Source organism: Canis lupus, chromosome 34 (assembly GCF_003254725.2).
Source record: "Canis lupus dingo isolate Sandy chromosome 34, ASM325472v2, whole genome shotgun sequence".
Classification (NCBI taxonomy): Eukaryota; Metazoa; Chordata; class Mammalia; order Carnivora; family Canidae; genus Canis; species Canis lupus.
The window spans coordinates 6,097,329-6,114,290 of record NC_064276.1 but is presented as its reverse complement, the minus strand read 5'-3'; the positions used below and the strand labels follow the sequence as shown (position 1 = coordinate 6,114,290).

General features: G+C 51.1%; 1 protein-coding gene across 1 annotated transcript; it reads right to left on the bottom strand.

The window, feature by feature from the left end:
- Positions 1–527: 527 nt before the first annotated feature.
- Positions 528–16,863, bottom strand: C34H5orf49 (chromosome 34 C5orf49 homolog). Its single transcript, XM_025451352.3, has 3 exons — positions 16,669–16,863; positions 2,615–2,731; positions 528–1,004 (listed from the first exon to the last, which is right to left on the bottom strand). The coding sequence occupies exons 1-3, from the start codon at positions 16,813–16,815 to the stop codon at positions 825–827; spliced, it is 444 nt and encodes a 147-aa protein (XP_025307137.1). The 5' UTR covers positions 16,816–16,863; the 3' UTR covers positions 528–824.
- Between the last annotated feature and the right edge of the window lie 99 nt (positions 16,864–16,962).

Genomic DNA, 16,962 nt, shown 5'->3' with positions numbered 1-16,962 from the left:
CAAAATGAAAACTATCCAGACTAAAGTCCCAGCCCCGATGGTGGCTGTCTTAGGACCACTGATCCCTGATCCCCCCCCACACACACTCCTCACGGTTCGGAATTCCCACTCTGAAGAAATGTGGGCTTAAATCAGCTACATGAACGGCTCTGTACCATGCTGCTGGGAACGCAGGAGCCAGAATTTTACCCGAGTCTGTTAAACACCAAAGCCCAGCCTCTTCCCATGACCTCTGGCGAGGAGTGACAGTGGCATTGCTGGCCACGAAGGCCACCCATCCCTACTAGGGGTCCTCAACTATGGACCTATTCTTTATTCTTTATTCTCGGGTGGGGAGGGGGATGTTGTAGTATCTAGAATGGAGTTATTCTAAAAGGCGATTTCATGATATCTCCTCTTGGAGGAAGGAAGACTCAGGCAGCGCTTTGCCAGCAGGCAGTGGTGGTTTCAATGGCTGGTGAGGACACCCCTCCCGGGAGCATCCCCTGGAGTCTGAAGAAACAGTGAACAAAGTCACCAGACCGCTATCAAGTGGGAACAGTTTTCTTTTTATTCAAGTGCTCACAGTGGATCAGTCTCTAGCATCATTTCAGCTGACACGATCACACGTGGAAAGCATCACATGAGATGTTCATCACAGGGTCTTGGGCCAGGGTCTTCCCCACAAGCCCCAGGAGGGGAAAGGAGCTACCGGGCCCATCCCCCCACCCACTGTCAGGTGCAAGCAGCTTCAGGGCTGCTCCCTGGGAGCTGTGAGGGGGGGACGGAAGGCCCAGGCGCAGCCCATCTGTGCTACCCCCACGGTCCAGGCCACCGCGGGGGCGTCAGGCTGGAGAAATGTGCCCAAAGCTGGGCGCCTTGATGCTGGGGATGTCGTTCTTCCTGTAGAAGTCAGCCTTCACGTGGCTGGCACGGCCGTGGTCCCGGTTCAGGGGCTCCACGGGCTGGTGTATGCGCCTCCCGTAGACCGAGGACATGAGCACTCCCACGGGCCGCTGGCGCTCCTGTGTGGGGGTTACAGGGACCCCGGCTCAGCTAACGCCCACGTGGTCACACCACCTACCTGGTGTCCGGGAAGCTGCCTCGACCTGGCTCAGCTGCACACCTGCAACCTGCTCCACTCGGGCTTCTGACGCCAGGGGGACCTCGTAACCTGTGTCACACCTGCCCCGTGTCCTCAGGGCCGCTCAGCGTCCCCAGGTCCTTCACGTCATTCCAAGGAAAGGCGAAGACCCTGGGTGCCAGGTGCCCTCTGACTTCAGGCTGTGTTCTCGGTCCCTCCCTTCCCTCTCCTTGTACGCCTCCTGCCTTCTCTCTTTTCCCAAAAGCACACCTTTCCACCGCCCACCTTGTCCTCTCCCTGCACCCCATATCCCTAGCACCCCCACCTCCCCTGACCACCCCGTCCCCCCAAGCCCCCTCATCTCCCCGGCCCCCTTCCCTCCCCAGCACCGCCCCCCCCATCTCCTTTCACTTTCCCTGTCCCCTTAAGAGGCTTTATTCCTCTGCATTCCACTCCTCACCACCTGGAGTCCGTTCCCTATGTATATGACATTAAGTCGGCTATTTCCTCATAGGAATGTCAGCTCCAAGAGGACAGGGGCTTTGTGGTCACCCCCTCTATGCTCAGCGCACACAGGAGGCGCTCAAACTCTGTGGCTGATACAAGGGTGCAGGCGTGTTCTTATGACAGGGAGGCACTAGCGTCACTGCCCACCGGGAATGGACTCACATAAACTAACACGATAGAAAAAACGTGGTGTCTGTGACTTAAATAGTAACACCTCATAGTTCACCACCTAATTTCCCATCGAAATAAAGTTTCCCTGGAAGTGACAGGGTGGTATTCTTAACAGTAGCAGCCAGGAGCAGGAGTCCACTGACCAAGAAAGAAATCCACCAGAGGCTCCTATGTTCCGATTTCTGTGCTTTGTAGAAAAGATGATATTTACCCATCAGCTGGCTCTTAAACATACTGTCCTCGGATCAGACTCTGTGGAGACAGTGTCCCGAGTGCACAAAGGCACAAGGAGGGTCTCAGCGCTAAGAAGATGCACAGCTTCCTCGCACCTGCCACCTGCTGTCATGCTGCCCTCCTCTCCCTGGGAACTGGGAGTTTGGCTCCTCACACACCCATGCAGCGAACCTCAGGCAGAGGCCTCCCTTTCAGAAAATCGTGCAAACATAAAGGAGGAGCTGCCCTGTAGGTGGAGGTCCGGGGAGGCTAGACTTGTGAGTGCGATTCCATCCCTGCTGCCGGGGACCCTGGGAGAACTGAGAGAGCCAGGACTCCGAAGTTAAGCAAAAGGGCGCCTGGGTGGCCCAGTCAGTGAAGCATCTGCCTTTGGCTCAGGTCATGGTCTCAGGGTCCTGGGATCGAGCCCCGCGTCGGGCTCCCTGCTGGGGGGGGGGGAAGGGGGGAAGGGGGGAGGGGGGGAGCCTGCTTCTCCCTCGTCCTGCTCATGTGCACACTCTCGGTCTCAGCCCCGGGTGCAGCGAGGGAGAGGAGGGCCACACGCCGGAGTTAGCGCAGAGCACGAGCACGCAGTCGGGTAGATGCACACACACGGCTCTAATCTGTTAGCGCTTTGTCAACAGCCTCTCTTAACATTACCTCCTCGTTCACGTGAAGTCCCAGGCTTTTTGCATGCTCTCTGTCATCTCGGTGCAATTTCTGATTGTAGCCTGGGTTCCTCTTAAAAATGCAGTCGTACAGGGAAATGATTCCCGTCTGGGAATAAAAAGAAAAAGGTGCGGGTTCACAGGACGGCTGAGCCACAGAAGCCCTTGTGCAGCTTGGAAGCCAGGCTGCTCCCCAATGGACAGTGGAGAGGTGAGTATCCGTCTGCACTGAGTGTGTGCTCGGGATGACCACCCCTGAGCAGACCCTCGGCGACCAGAGCAGGTGTCCGGGAGGCCCAGCGAGGTGGGGGCACCTCCATGGCTCCTTTTCTGCACCTGTCACAGATCCCTCCTTGACCCAGGTGGCTCCTCCTGTGCTCTGACTCCACCACTAGCACACAACCTTACAATATTAGTAATCCACTCAGTGTATGTGTTTTCCTCCTGCATTTCCACCTTTCTCATAGTTCTCAGATTTTCTGCAATAAGCTTGTACTGCTTTAAAAAAATTAGCCATAATTGAGCACTGAAACAATATAACCAAAGAGAAGCTAGCCAATAGATGGGCACCTGGTACAAATCCCTCTCTGGGGAGACAGAAATACTTCCTTTAATCGGATGTGGTAACCCTAACGAATGTAATTCATAAGTGCATGGATATATATGACCCATAACATACATACATATATAATATACGCATGTCTATCAGACATAAAAATATGCGCACATACACAGCTGATGTATTAGAAAATTATCCCATTAACAGATTTTATCCGAAATATCTCCATTTTTTCATCCCAAATTTCTCTTGATACAAAATTTATCTGCCTTATCTGGTACCTAATAAAAGGAAAAGAAATCCATGTGTTAGTTCATCGTTAATCTTCATCTGTAGGTCAGGCCTGTCCTCTGTGTTCCTCTGGCCAAGTGCCAGCTGCCTTGAGTCCTCCAGCAGCAAACGCAGACACGACATCTTGCTGGCATTTGGGGGCACAGGGTGTCTAGCCTGTGCTTGCTTGCTTGCTTGTTTTCCAGGGTAATAATGCTAGAACAATTTCCTCCAACTGCAGGACCCAGAGGAAGAAGGTAAACAGTGAAAAGGATGCACGGCATGGGCTTAGTCTGTTGGAAAACATGGACTGCCCGTTCTCACCGACCGCAGGGCTCAGGGTGGCTGGTAGCAATGGAAAAGCCAGAGGGTGCTGTGGCTTCACCCTGACAAATCCCTCATGGGTCGTGTGTCCTATGCAAGACACGCCACTCCTGCTGGGGAAGCCATGAAGATAGCTCAGACACCTGGCCACTCTCCTTGTGCAATTAGTCCTCTAGTAAGGAAAACAAGGTGAGCTTTTAGGATTATTTTAGGTTCCTGAGAATTTCAATGGCAACACACCTGCAGCACTTGTTCACCTGTTTTTCCTAAATTCAGAGTCACTCCAAATGACTTAGAGGCAGGAACTGTGGCTTTAGGGTCTGTGCCCCAGTGCCCATTTAATGAGGTCACCATGCAGAAGTTCCCTGTTGGCATTGTCCTCTGTCACCTGCTGGGCTTCTGCATCTGCTCGTGCATGGTTTTGCCTGGCCTTGGCCTCCATTTGTCCTGAAAGCCAACTGGAATACAGCTCATACACCCAGGGTTATAAAAACAAAAAGGCCCAAATCAGTGGGGTGGGAATACCTTATTCAGTTTTGGTACTGTAAAAATCAACCAGTTATTTGGGAAAACCAATAAACCTGGGCCTTCACGTCGCATTATCGTCAAAAGTAAATTCTGGGTAGATTAGAAACACAAGTGAAAAGAAAATCCATAAGGGACCTCCTACGCATAAAAGCATCAGGGAAAATGTCACAAAGAAAATATCAATCACTTTGGTTATATAAAAAAAAATCAGACATTTGATAATCAAAGAAAATTAAGACTACAAAAAAAAAAAAAAAAAAACCTGTAGGAAGGATTGTGATATCGCAGCATCTTTAACATACAGTGTGTAGGATGTCCGCAGAGGCTGAGGGCCTTGGCTGGGTGCTTCTAGTCTGGGGATGTTAAGCACACCTTGCAGTAAGCCTTTTGTGGGAAGACACCAAGCCAGAGGGTCCTGCAGTGACACAGAGAGGCTCAGTGCACCACCCACTCTGCCAGGACGGTGGGACGGAAATTCTCCAAAGGAGGGGATGCTGGCCTCTGCAAGGGGAAGCCCGCCAGGCAGACCCTTCTTTTCGGGGTGCAGAGTGGAGCTGCTGGCCAGGCCCAGCTGAGGCCAGCAGCTGACTGACTACCCCGTCACCCCCACGCCAGCTCCCTACACACAGGGTCCTCCTCTAGATGTCCCATTGGCATCAGAATCCCTCCTGGCCTGGCTGACCCGGTGAAGTGGGTGTGTTTTGGAGAGAGCAGCTCCAGCAGGAAGGCCATGTGGTGGCGGGTGCTGGACAGTGCCGTCCCCCTGCGTGCCCGTCCCTCTGTGCCCGTTCCGGCCTGAACTTCCCGAGTTGAGTCAGCCCCTGGGGGTCCTGGGCTTGTTCTGGAGACAGATATGAGGAGGGAAGAATGTGCCCCCAAACAGAACGAGCAAGCAATGAGGGAGGCAAGGTTCCTCCTCTTGTCCCTGCGCTGGAGAAGCCCACCCCGGTGCGCAGCTTTACAGGCTACTGCTCTCCCCTCCTCCCGGCCTGGTTCTCTTCAGGTCCCCTAAATACTCCTTCAAAGCAGCAGTAGGGGGCGCCTGGGGGGCTTGACCGATGAAACGTTTGACTTGATTTCAGCTCAGGTCATGATCTCGGGGCCATGGGATCGAGCCCAGCTTGAGCCCCGAGCTCAGGGGAGATTCTCTCTCCCTCTGCTCCTCCCCCTACTCATGCTGTCTCCCTCTGTCTCTAAATAAATAAATAAAATCTTTAAAAAAAGAAGCAGCAGCAGCAGCAGTGCTATGAGAAGCAGTGGTGCCCCTGCCCCAGGGTTAGTTACCTATCTTGCCGTATGTCAGAGCAGTGTTTAGGAGGGCTCTCACTGCACCTGCAGGGTGTGAACAGTCTCTATCTCTCTGCTTGGCGGGGTGGATACTTACTACTTCCCAGAGTAAAAACGAATTTTCCTGTCACTGAAAAATAAGTGGGAAAAAAAAATCCCTCACCAGGCTGGCAGCCTCACTTAGCAATGTGACTATCCATTTCCAACACATAATCAGACTGGAAATCTGTCTTTTCCTGAATATTAATTATTAATCTTTCTTCTTTCTTTTTTGTCTTTCATTCCTTCATGGTTTGAAGCAAAACTGCATTAATAAAAACCAATCTGGATTTAGATGCTATCACAAAACAGAGCTTCTGGGTTTACTAGTATTTTGCTATTGAAATCTCTCAAGAGATCTCCTGTCTCACACGTGATGCTGCTTTTTAAACAACAAAGCAAGGGGCACTTGGGTGGCTCGGTGGTTGAAATCTGGCTCAGGGTGTGATCCTGGCGTCCTGGGATCGAGTCCTGCATTGAGCTCCCCGCATGAAGCCTGTTTCTCCCTCTGCCTATGTCTCTGCCTCTCTGTCTCTCATGAATATATCTAAAATAATAAGTAAAAATAAATGAAAAATAATAAACAAAGCTAAACAAGCCCATTTATTTTCTGTCCAGTGATCTCCCTTTGTCCCTTGCATTTTGAGCGTTCAAATGTACTATGGTCATTCTGGCCATAGTGTCGGATCCCTTGCCTTCAGCTCCCCTATGGTGGAGCTGTTACTCCTAACACTGCAAAATAGCTCATCTGGTGGCCTGGGCCGACCCCATGAGTTGAGTGGAGACCTTCACTTTTTTCAACCTCCAAAGCATATGGCTCTAACTATCATACAAGGCAAGCACCCAGCTAGGCTCCGGGACAGAAAAGGGAGTCCCCATCTTGGACATCACAGCATGAGAGTGGAAATAAACTCACTAACCACTCAAGGTAATACCCATGGAGCAACAGAGGTACGCACAAAGTACACTGGCATGGAAAAAGAAGGATCGGCATCTATCCGGGCTCCAGCAGGAAGTCCATGTGGCTAAAGAGGGGCTGCACTGCACCAGTATGGCCAGAGGGCACAGGGAAGTCACCTCCCTGGGTGCTACAGGTTGAATTGCATCCTCCAAAAAATTCATACGTTGAAGTCCTAACCCCTGGGATATCAGGAGGTGATTTAGAAATAAGGATGCTGAAGATGTAATTCAGAGGAGGTTAGAGCAGGGTAGCGTGGGTTCCTAATCCAATAGCACTGGTGTCTTTATTTTAAAAGTTCAGAAACAGACACAGATATGCAGAGAGAGATGTGAAGAGACACAGGGAGAAGATGGCCATCCACAGCCGAAGGACAGCAGCCTGGAGCAGGCCCCTCCTCATAGCCTCCAAGGGAACCAACCCTGCTGACACCTTGACTTCTGGCCTCCAGAACCAGGGGACAACAGACATTTGGTGTTTAGCCCCTGCTCTGTGGTACCTCGTTATGGTGGCCCTAACACACACACACTTGGTAGGGAGCCATCTCTGTCTTTTAAACAATGGAAAGTAAGAATGGACCTAAAGCACTCTGCTTCAGGTAAACTGAGTCAGTAGACCATTCAACCTGGACAACCGGGGTAGACATCACCAATATTCAATTCTGCTCTACTCCTGACTCCACGGAGGATTAATCTCCTCTGCCCCTTCGGGCGAGTGAAGCCAAGTGACCATTTCTAAGCAATGAACTATGAGAGGGGGTGGCACGGGACTCCAGGCAGAAGCCTATGGACTCCTGAAGCTTCCTATGAGGTGTTGGCAGCTGCCATGGTGGTTGCTGAGTGACTCTCATGGCCAGAGCCATCGCTCTGATCCCCGTTAGACATTTAACATGAGAAATAAGCCTTATTTGGGGCATTGAGACTTTGGAGGTTGCTGGTCACTGTAGCGTAACCTCATTTTTCATGCCTAACTCAAGCAGATACATGATGAAGCCCTGGCCTACCGCCTCCAGCCTACAAGGGTGCGTCTCCGGGTTGTGGGCTTCTACTGTGCCCACAGCCCCCTCCCAGGGGTTATACACACTCTCACAAGGTGGTAAGATCTCGAGCAAACTGGGATCTGAGGTCTTTGTTTCCTCCTCTCTTTCAGATCATTCAAATATAAATGTGCTGTCCATTGTCAGTTCAAACTAGAAGGAAAATAATGTTTTTCTCATGGTACTGGGGCATGAGTAATATTATATAATTACCGAACACATCTTCTCTTCCAGAATGAACAAAAGACTGAAATCACCAGGTGCCATGACAATTAGGTGGGGGCCCAGTGACTAGCTCTGGCAAAGAACTGTGGGTGAAACCAACAGGCATCACCTTCTAGGCCTGGTCCATAAAAGCTCTCAATGTCCTGCATGTTCTCTCCCCTTGCTCTTCGGCCAACAAGTTTAAAGGATCCAGTAGAGGACTGCAAGGTCCCAAAGATCCACAGGTCCTGGCAATAGTGGGGCCCCTAAAAAGGAGGAGCCCGATTTTCCGAGTTACTGTGTTAAGAAAGCCAGGCAGGAGAAACACACTTCCAGTATGTCAATAAGGCCAGGGTGTGGTTCTGGCCACAAGCTGCCCTCTGGACAAACGAGACCTGATTTGTAGCATTTGCTCATTTCCACAGCAGAAATACTCTCACCGTGGCTGATTTCAGGCTTCCAACTGAATGCAGAGTTCAGACAAAATGCTGTAATTTGGCTCTTTGTTGTTAGTATGAGCAGGCTCTGACACACCACTAGTGAAGACTCTCTCAGGGCTCAGCGTCTGTTTGTTCCCAGAGCACATCCCAGGCCCCTTGACGGAAACGATAATCAAGCCCCGTCATGGGCTGCGTTCACTTCCTCTCTCCCTGGGCACAGTACTGTTACCTCTCATCTGGAGGCTTCCAGGCACTGTTTGCCTTCCCAGTGTGTGATCTACTTTTAAAAATGAAAATTCTTAAGGTGATCCAAAAAGGGTTTCCTTTGATTCATAGGGGCTTCGTTTTACTTCCCATAAGTCTAGTGCTTCTTTCTCCCCCGGGGGGTCCAGCGATATGCGAAGCTTAATGAGGACATCTTCATTAATTTTAACATCATTCCATTCTTGGAAGGACTGTAGTTTGTCAAGGACATAACGTTAGCTCTTTTATTTTTTTAATTTTTATTTATTTATGATAGTCACAGAGAGAGAGAGAGAGAGAGGCAGAGACACAGGCAGAGCGAGAAGCAGGCTCCATGCACCAGGAGCCCGATGTGGGATTCGATCCCGGGTCTCCAGGATCGCACCCTGGGCCAAAGGCAGGCGCCAAACCGCTGCGCCACCAGGGATCCCACGTTAGCTCTTTTAATAGGACATTACTCAGCTCTTCTCTTTGGTTCTTCCATGGCAAAGCTTCTATTTCTTCTCCTGGTGCATTAAGATCGCAAGCTTTGGAAATTGTTATAACTTTTCCAATGCTCAGAACATTTTATCAGTTTAATAAGAATCATATCACAAGCAGCCTTGTTAAGGCATTATTTGCACTACTTTTAAGGGATCTGCTGTTGGCAGAGGCTGCCCGAAGCCGGAGCCCTGGAACCTGCCGCCTCTACCCTTGAGCTGAAGTGAACACACACCTGCCTTTCATCTCACGTGTGCTTCATCCTGGAGGGGTGTTCTGAGCCCGTGTCACCAAGTGGAGACTCAGAGACACTCAGTCCCACTTCCACTGACACCAGCCCCACACACACCGCTTGCCACCCCATGTTATTCACATCATGGGAGAAAGGGGGAGCCACAGAGCTGAAACTCGGTCAGATAGACCAGGGATGACGCTCTTCCTTTGTGTCACTGTGTCCCTGGAAAGGGCATGATTTTGAAAAAACTGTCTAGGACACAGTGTCATATGAAAAAAAAGCTGCAAACACATTTGTGTAGTTGTGTGATCTGCGTGTAAACAAACATGTTCTTGTAAACAAAGTTAGACACATGCCACTGCAGTCACATGCGCACAGGGGACGGACACGTACCACATGTTCACTCCGGCTGCTGCCATCCACATGGGGGCCTTCTGCCAGAAGGAGGGGTGCATGGCCTCTCCCCTCACCCCTTCCTCCCTCCCTCGGGGTGACCTGCCCCTTACTGAGCTCTACTTGCCCTGGAGGAAGGCATGCCCCCATCTCTTACGCCCACGGCCCTTCAGTTTTCCAAGGGGCAGGTCACTGGACAGGGAAGATGCAGCAGTCCGGATTCGGGAGCAGCACCGTCCCCTCGCACTGTCAGTCCCCGAGGGGCAGAGCAAGGCCAAGGAGAGCCCGGGCAGCAGATAATGCCAAAGGGAACCTCCGTGTAGCCCAAGAGGCTAATTCTGCAGGTCAGTGACTTATTCTGGTTTGAATAAACTTTGCATCCCTTTTCTGCCTTCCTCTGTCATCCACCGCAGCCGGGATTTGTGAAGCGCCCACGATGAGATGGGCACTGTTGATGACAATAATCCCTGTCCTCATGAGCTCATACTTTAGTGGGAGAAACAAACACCAAGACCCGTAAGTAAAACATCAAGCGGGTTGACACCAAAACATGCACGGACAGAAAAATGGGTGGGGTGGGAGGGAAGGAAACGTCCGCGGGGGTGGTCACAGTGTCATTCAGCTGGCGCTCATTTCTCTTGGAAGGCATGTGGGTGCTGGAGTCAGCCTCGATTTTAAGACGGAAAGGAGGGGCACCTGGGTGGTCCAGCGGTTGAGGATCTGCCTTTGGCTCAGGTCATGATCCCGGGGTCCCAGGAACGAGGCCCACATCAGGATCCCCACCAGGAGCCTGCCTCTCTGTCTCTGATGAATAAATAAATAAAATAAATAAATAAAATCTTAAAAAAAAAAAAAAAAAGAGTGAAAGGAGCACCAGAAGCGGAGCCGACCTCTCTTCCAGCACCCTGAGCAGGGCCTGGGTGTGAGTGGCAGACGTGCTCAGTGCCTACGGCTTACGAGGCTCCATCTGGGAGGGGCTGGGGGGGTGCTCCTACCGAACACCTCCTGTACACCGGGAGTTGGCGCAGGCCCCTCGGAGATCCCCCTCGGCACCTCCGGGCAGTCAACATGCACCTGTTATTTCCAAAGTGCTTGGCTGCCTGCGGTGAAGGGCAATTCACTGGTCAGCTGGGGGGGTAGGGGGGTGGGAAGAAACAGCCCCTGGCTGCTGTGTCTCCACCACACACCCAGAAGGGAAGCGGGTTCATCTCACTAAAGCGAGGTGGGGAGTTCGGAGCTGAGCTCCACTCAAGACAGAGCTACCCCACACTCCAGCTCCCCGTGAGAGGAAGCATATTCTAAAACCACCTAGCAATTTTTTTTTAAGATTGCTCTTAGACTTTGAGAAAGTTAATAAAATCCTTCATAAAAGGGCATTGTCCTTTGACGTAGCCTTTCCATTTCAGCAGCAGAAACGTTGCACAAGGCAGAAGAAGGAAAAAAGTAATTTAAAAACATCATTGGACTCAATCTGCCTTACTGACACTCGAACAAAATTTTATAGGGAAAGCCCACGCTGCTAGAGCCCCCTAGGGAGCAGTGCTGGAGTTGATCACATTTTAGCTGGCAGCTTTCCATGACAAATTTGTCTCAGGATCCGAGGCATTACTGGGGCTTTAAATAAGCGTGCTGCATTGAGAGCCTTAACTTTGGGCTCTCCTGGGGGTGGAGGAGACGTCTTAGATTAGAAGGCACCAGAATGACACTCAGATTACCTGCCTCACCTGTAAATCTCGGGCAGTCAACAAGGGTGCAGGATATAAGTCACCCGCCGGAAACTAACCCTCGGTGAGAGAAAACTCTGATAATCACTAACAAAAGCAAATAGTGATCATAACAGCTCTACTTACATGGGGCTTGCGGCATGTGATGCTTTATATCCATTACTTAGATTAATTCTCATAATTGCTCCATGAAGCTGGTACTGTTCCAAAGTTGGGCAAAGTGACCTGGAGTGTGTGTGACTTGGGCAATCTGCACAGCTAGCAATAGGGAGCCAGTATTTTTACCCAAGCCTCCCTGGCCTGTGTTACTAAGCGATCACTAAATGTGTCAGGCCGTAAGTGACCTGAGAGCTAATCCAGCCATGCTTCTTCTCAGTTTTGAGTAGGGCCTGTATGTACAGTTAACTCGGGGGCAGCTGAGTCCTCCGGCATATTTGCCGTACAAAGTTCATCCTCTTCAGTCCAAATGATGGCACGGTAGAGAATGCTTCTGCAGTCCCCCAGCTGGTTAAAGTAGTTCATAGGATCCCCAGGAGCACCTTATTACCATTGGTGGCTATGTTGCAAATGTACTTTGAAATGCCTTTTGTTTTTCTTGCTGCTTTTACAGCTTTCTTATTTAGGTGTTACTATTTCTGCTACATCAATTTCTCCTGAGTGACACTAAAGGCCCCAGGATTTGAATTTGCCTGTGACCCCAACTATTAACACTATACTGTATTTTTTTTTTTCAGAAAGTCTGTTTTGCATTAATTTGTTCTAAGGCCCATTCCTACCTCCCAGGGACAGTAATATATCACAGCAGGGGGTGGCAAACGTTTTCTGTAAAGAGAACGATAGTCACTGTTTAAGGCCTTCACATCTCACGGTTTGCTGCTCAACTACATAACTCTGCGTGGTAGCCATAGATAATACTAAATGAATGAGTATAGGACCATGTTGTAATAAAGCTTTATTAAAACAGGCGATGGGGGGCAGCCCGGGTGGCTCAGTGGTTTAGCACAGCCTTTAGCCCAGGGTGTGATGCTGGAGAACCGGGGTCGAGTCCCACGTCGGGCTCCCTGCATGGAGCCAACTTCTCCCTCCACCTGTGTCTCTGCCTCTCTCTCTCTCTCTCCTCTCTCTCTCTGTCTCTCTGTATCTCATGAATAAATAAATAAAATCTTAAAAAAAATAAAAACAGGCAATGGGCCAGATTTGGCCCAAGGGCCTTTGCATGTGCATCACTGAATTAGAGGGGCATACTTCTTGCCCACTCCTGATTTCCTTCCAAATACAGAGCCGTGGGCACCTCGTACCTCAGGCGTCTCTCTGCACGGTCCCAGATAAGTAGAGCCATATATCAGATTGGTGACTTTAGGAAGAATAAACTGGACCTGCCAGGTTCAACTGTTCTTTCTCTGTTGGCAGTATCTGGCCCACAGGGGGTAGGGGTTCGGCTCTGCTTTTTCTGGGGCCCACAGGTGCAGTGGCTAGGTAGGTCTGCAACCCATTTTTGCCCAGAGTCCTTAGCAGTAACCTGCAACCTGGCTTTTATCTCTGATAAATATGTATCCTGACCTCCATCTGCTTTAATCTTTTATCTTATTTCACAATAGTTTCAAAGTGTACTTAACAGGACTCCTCAAAGATACACATAAAATGATGTATTTGTGAAATTCTTTTTTCATTTTGTCAGGAAGCCATACGAAATTTATGTTCTCTCAATAAAACAGCATGGACCAACTTAAAACATCGGGATTCCCGGCCTTTTGGCTGCTTCTCTCATGCTGTGCAATAATGTTCTGCATGAATCACAAATTGGCAACGATACAGGTCTTGCTTACTTAAATTGTAAAAATTCATTTAATAAATGAGATTATTTCCAGAAAAGTCCTTCCGAAACATATTGCTCATGGGAGGAAACACTCTGGGGTCTGTGGTGGCAGTGAGGTTGGGCACCACTGCTCTAAATCTCTCCAGTATTAATACTGAGTGGATATTCATGCTTAGGAGCACAGCACCCAGGCAGCAAAGACAGGAGAGCTACGAATGTTCTTTCTTCCTTCTGTCCACCTGTCCTTCTGTATTGCTCAAAGCCAAACAGAGAGGTGCTAACAGATATGAAGTCCTCCTGGTCAAGGTTCATGTGTTAGCTTGCTCAGGCTGCCAAAACAGAGCACCCAGACTGGGGGGTTTAAACGACAGAAATGTACTGTCTCGCAGTTCTGGTGGCCGGAAGTCTGAGATCAAGGTTCGTTCCAGCCTCCCTCCTTGGCTCAGGGAAGGCCATCTTCTCCCTGTGTGTTCCTGCCGTCTTCAATCTACGCATGTCTGACTCTGGGTCCATAAGGACACTGGTCATACTGGATGAGGGCCCCCCACCCAATGACCCAACTTTGATTTGATTGCCTCTGTAGACTGTCTCCGAGTATGCTCACATTCTGAGGTGCTGAGGATGAGGATTCGAACATGATTATTTCAAGGGGACATAATTCAACCTGTAACAGTTGCTTAACCTAGAAACCACTGCTTTTGTTGGTAAGGCTAAGCTCCGGGACGTTCTCCTACATTTCACGGGGGGGCAAGTCCTCCCGTGTGTGCTGACCTGATCTGGATGGGATCCATCTGGGCTCTGGGGGTGGTGGGTTGGGAGGAGAAGAGGAAAAGAAGGATGCATTCTGTGGGAGTCCCTCACACATCATGAAGGAAAGCCCTCCTTCCTCCCAGGCACTTGGCTCACCTATACCCTCGCTGAGCCACTCACTGCAGGCTGAGCATCCTTTTAATAATGATGCCCCGCACCCTGAACCCCAAGACACACTGCAGCAAGACACAGCACAAGGTACATTGGAGACATTTAGTGGAAATGGCTTGACCACAGGAGTAGAAGACTCCTGACAAGTTCTGAATTTGCTTCTTTTCCTTTGGCTTCTCTTCCTGCTTCCACTGCACGGTTGCCTTCACAGACCAGCAGGTTGTCCCCAGGAGGCCTGTGTGCCTGCTGGGGCCAGGCCAGAATCTTTTTTTTTTAATAATAAATTTATTTTTTATTGGTGTTCAATTTGCCAACATACAGAATAACACCCAGTGCTCATCCCGTCAAGTGACCCCTTCAGTGCCCGTCACCCATTCCCCCCACCCCTGCCCTCCTCCCCTTCTACCACCCCTAGTTCGTTTCCCAGAGTCAGGAGTCTTTATGTTCTGTCTCCCTTTCTGATATTTCCTACCCATTTCTTCTCCCTTCCCTTCTATTCCCTTTCACTATTATTTATATTCCCCAAATGAATGAGAACATATAATGTTTGTCCTTCTCCGATTGACTTATTTCACACAGCAGAATACCCTCCAGTTCCATCCATGTTGAAGCAAATAGTGGGTATTTGTCGTTTCTAATGGCTGAGGAATATCCCATTGTATACATAGACCACATCTTCTTTATCTATTCATCTTTCGATGGACACTAAGGCTCCTTCCCAGTTTGGCTATTGTGGACATTGCTGCTAGAAACATTGGGGTGCAGGTGTCCCGGCGTTTCACTGTATCTGTATCTTTGGGGTAAATCCCCAGCAGTGCAATTGCTGGGTCATAGGGCAGGTCTATTTTTAACTCTTTGAGGAACCTCCACACAGTTTTCCAGAGTGGCTGCACCAGTTCACATTCCCACCAACAGTGTAAGAGGGTTCCCTTTTCTCCGCATCCTCTCCAACATTTGTGGTTTCCTGCCTTGTTAATTTTCCCCATTCTCACTGGTGTGAGGTGGTATCTCATCGTGGTTTTGATTTGTATTTCCCTGATGGCAAGTGATGCGGAGCATTTTCTCATGTGCGTGTTGGCCATGTCTATGTCTTCCTCTGTGAGATTTCTCTTCATGTCTTTTGCCCATTTCATGATTGGATTGTTTGTTTCTTTGGTGTTGAGTTTAATAAGTTCTTTATAGATCTTGGAATCTAGCCCTTTATCTGATACGTCATTTGCAAATATCTTCTCCCATTCTGTAGGTTGTCTTTTAGTTTTGTTGACTGTATCCTTTGCTGTGCAAAAGCTTCTTATCTTGATGAAGTCCCAAGAGTTCATTTTTGCTTTTGTTTCTTTTGCCTTCGTGGATGTATCTTGCAAGAAGTTACTGTCTAATGCAGGCTCCCTGCCCTGCTCTCCCTGCAGGCGGCTGTCCAGATCTGCCCATGGTTATCTTCATTTTGCAGGAGGGCTCTCCAAGGGTTTCTGTACCCTGGACTTTCTGGGCACAGTCGCTGCGGTGAGGGACTAGCCAGTGTGGTGCTCCTGAGACCCTCCTTCAGATCCAGGGCAGAGGGGTCACCTTGCTGCTCCTGGTGGTGGTACTTGAAGCCCAGTGGCTCCCAATACCTTCCCCTAAGAGCACATGACCCTAGCCCCCCCCCCAAATAGCTCGCAACACGGGGTGAGCATTGTCTCACCCCACCCTACCTTGTAGGCCCTAACCCCAGGGCCCCATCCCAGGTGAGCATACCCCCCACCCCAACACACACACACACACACACACACACACACACACACACACACGGCTCAGCCCCTGCCCATCCTCTAGCGAGGCAGGAGGTCCACCTTACTCTTATGGTCCTGGTAACTGTACTCTTTGGGGTCCAGGCATCCCAGAGAAAGGCTGCTCACCCACTTTGCTTCCTCCTGTGACCCTGATGCCCCCTTAGTCTGTCTCCTGGGGTCCTACTCCAGTGCCTTCACAGGCTGTGCAGCCCTGCTTTTGTCCCCACCCTCCACTCCCACCCTTTCGGGTTTGTTGTTGTTGTTGTTGTTGTTGTTGTTTTTAAGATTTTATTTATTCATTCATGAGAGACAGAGAGAGGCAGAGACTCAGGCAGAGGAGAAGCAGGCTCCATGCAGGGATCCCGATGTGGGACTCGATTCTGGGACTCCAGGATCAAGCTGGAGGCAGATGCTTAACTGCTGAGCCACCCAGGTGTCCCCACCCCACCCCTTTGAAGCCCCATCTCCAGAGTCCGACCCCAGAGTTGCTTACCAGTCCCTGGGATGCCCAAAAGTGTAGCCCTGGGCTGCAGCTCCCCTCACCCAACCTCCCCTGCCCTTCTCCCTAGACTTGGTCCTCGGGAGCGAGGCCTCCAATGGATCCCCAGCAGAACTCCAACCCAGACCCACAACCGCGCAGGGCTGCCTCGACCCTATCCCTCCTCTCCTCAGCCTCCGTCTTAGCTCCGCACCCCCGCTCCCATCCCCCCTCCCCACCCCCGCCCACTCACCCCCTCCCGGTCCTGCAGCCCCGGCCCCCCGCCTCCTGCCCGCCCCTGCGCCCCGCCCCCCCGCGCAGCCCCGCCCCAGCACGGCTCACCCGGCCCCGGCGGTGGTAGTAGCTGTGCTCCGTGGGGTCCAGGCGCCGCGGCGGCACGTAGCTGAAGGCGGACAGCGCCGAGAGGGGCAGCGGCCGGGGCCGGCCCCGCAGCGTGTCGGCGGTGATCTCCTCGTCGTCGTCCTCCATGCCTCCCGGTGCACCCGCCCGCCGCCCGCGTTCCGCGTCGCCTGGAGACCGGGGGGCGCGACGCCTGGGCCGCGGGGGGCGGGGCCGGGGCGGGGCCGGGGGGCGGGGCTGGGGGCGGACCCCCTCCCGCGGCCCCTCCTCCCCCAC

Bases quoted from the DNA above. Each gene is read 5' to 3' on its own strand.
- C34H5orf49 (XM_025451352.3), bottom strand. From the start codon at position 16,815: ATGGAGGACGACGACGAGGAGATCACCGCCGACACGCTGCGGGGCCGG. The intron at 2,732-16,668 runs GTGAGCCGTGCT...TTTTATTCCCAG, and splicing joins ACTACCACCGCCGGGGCCGG to ACGGGAATCATTTCCCTGTA. The intron at 1,005-2,614 runs GTAATGTTAAGA...ACCCCCACACAG, and splicing joins GACTTCACGTGAACGAGGAG to GAGCGCCAGCGGCCCGTGGG.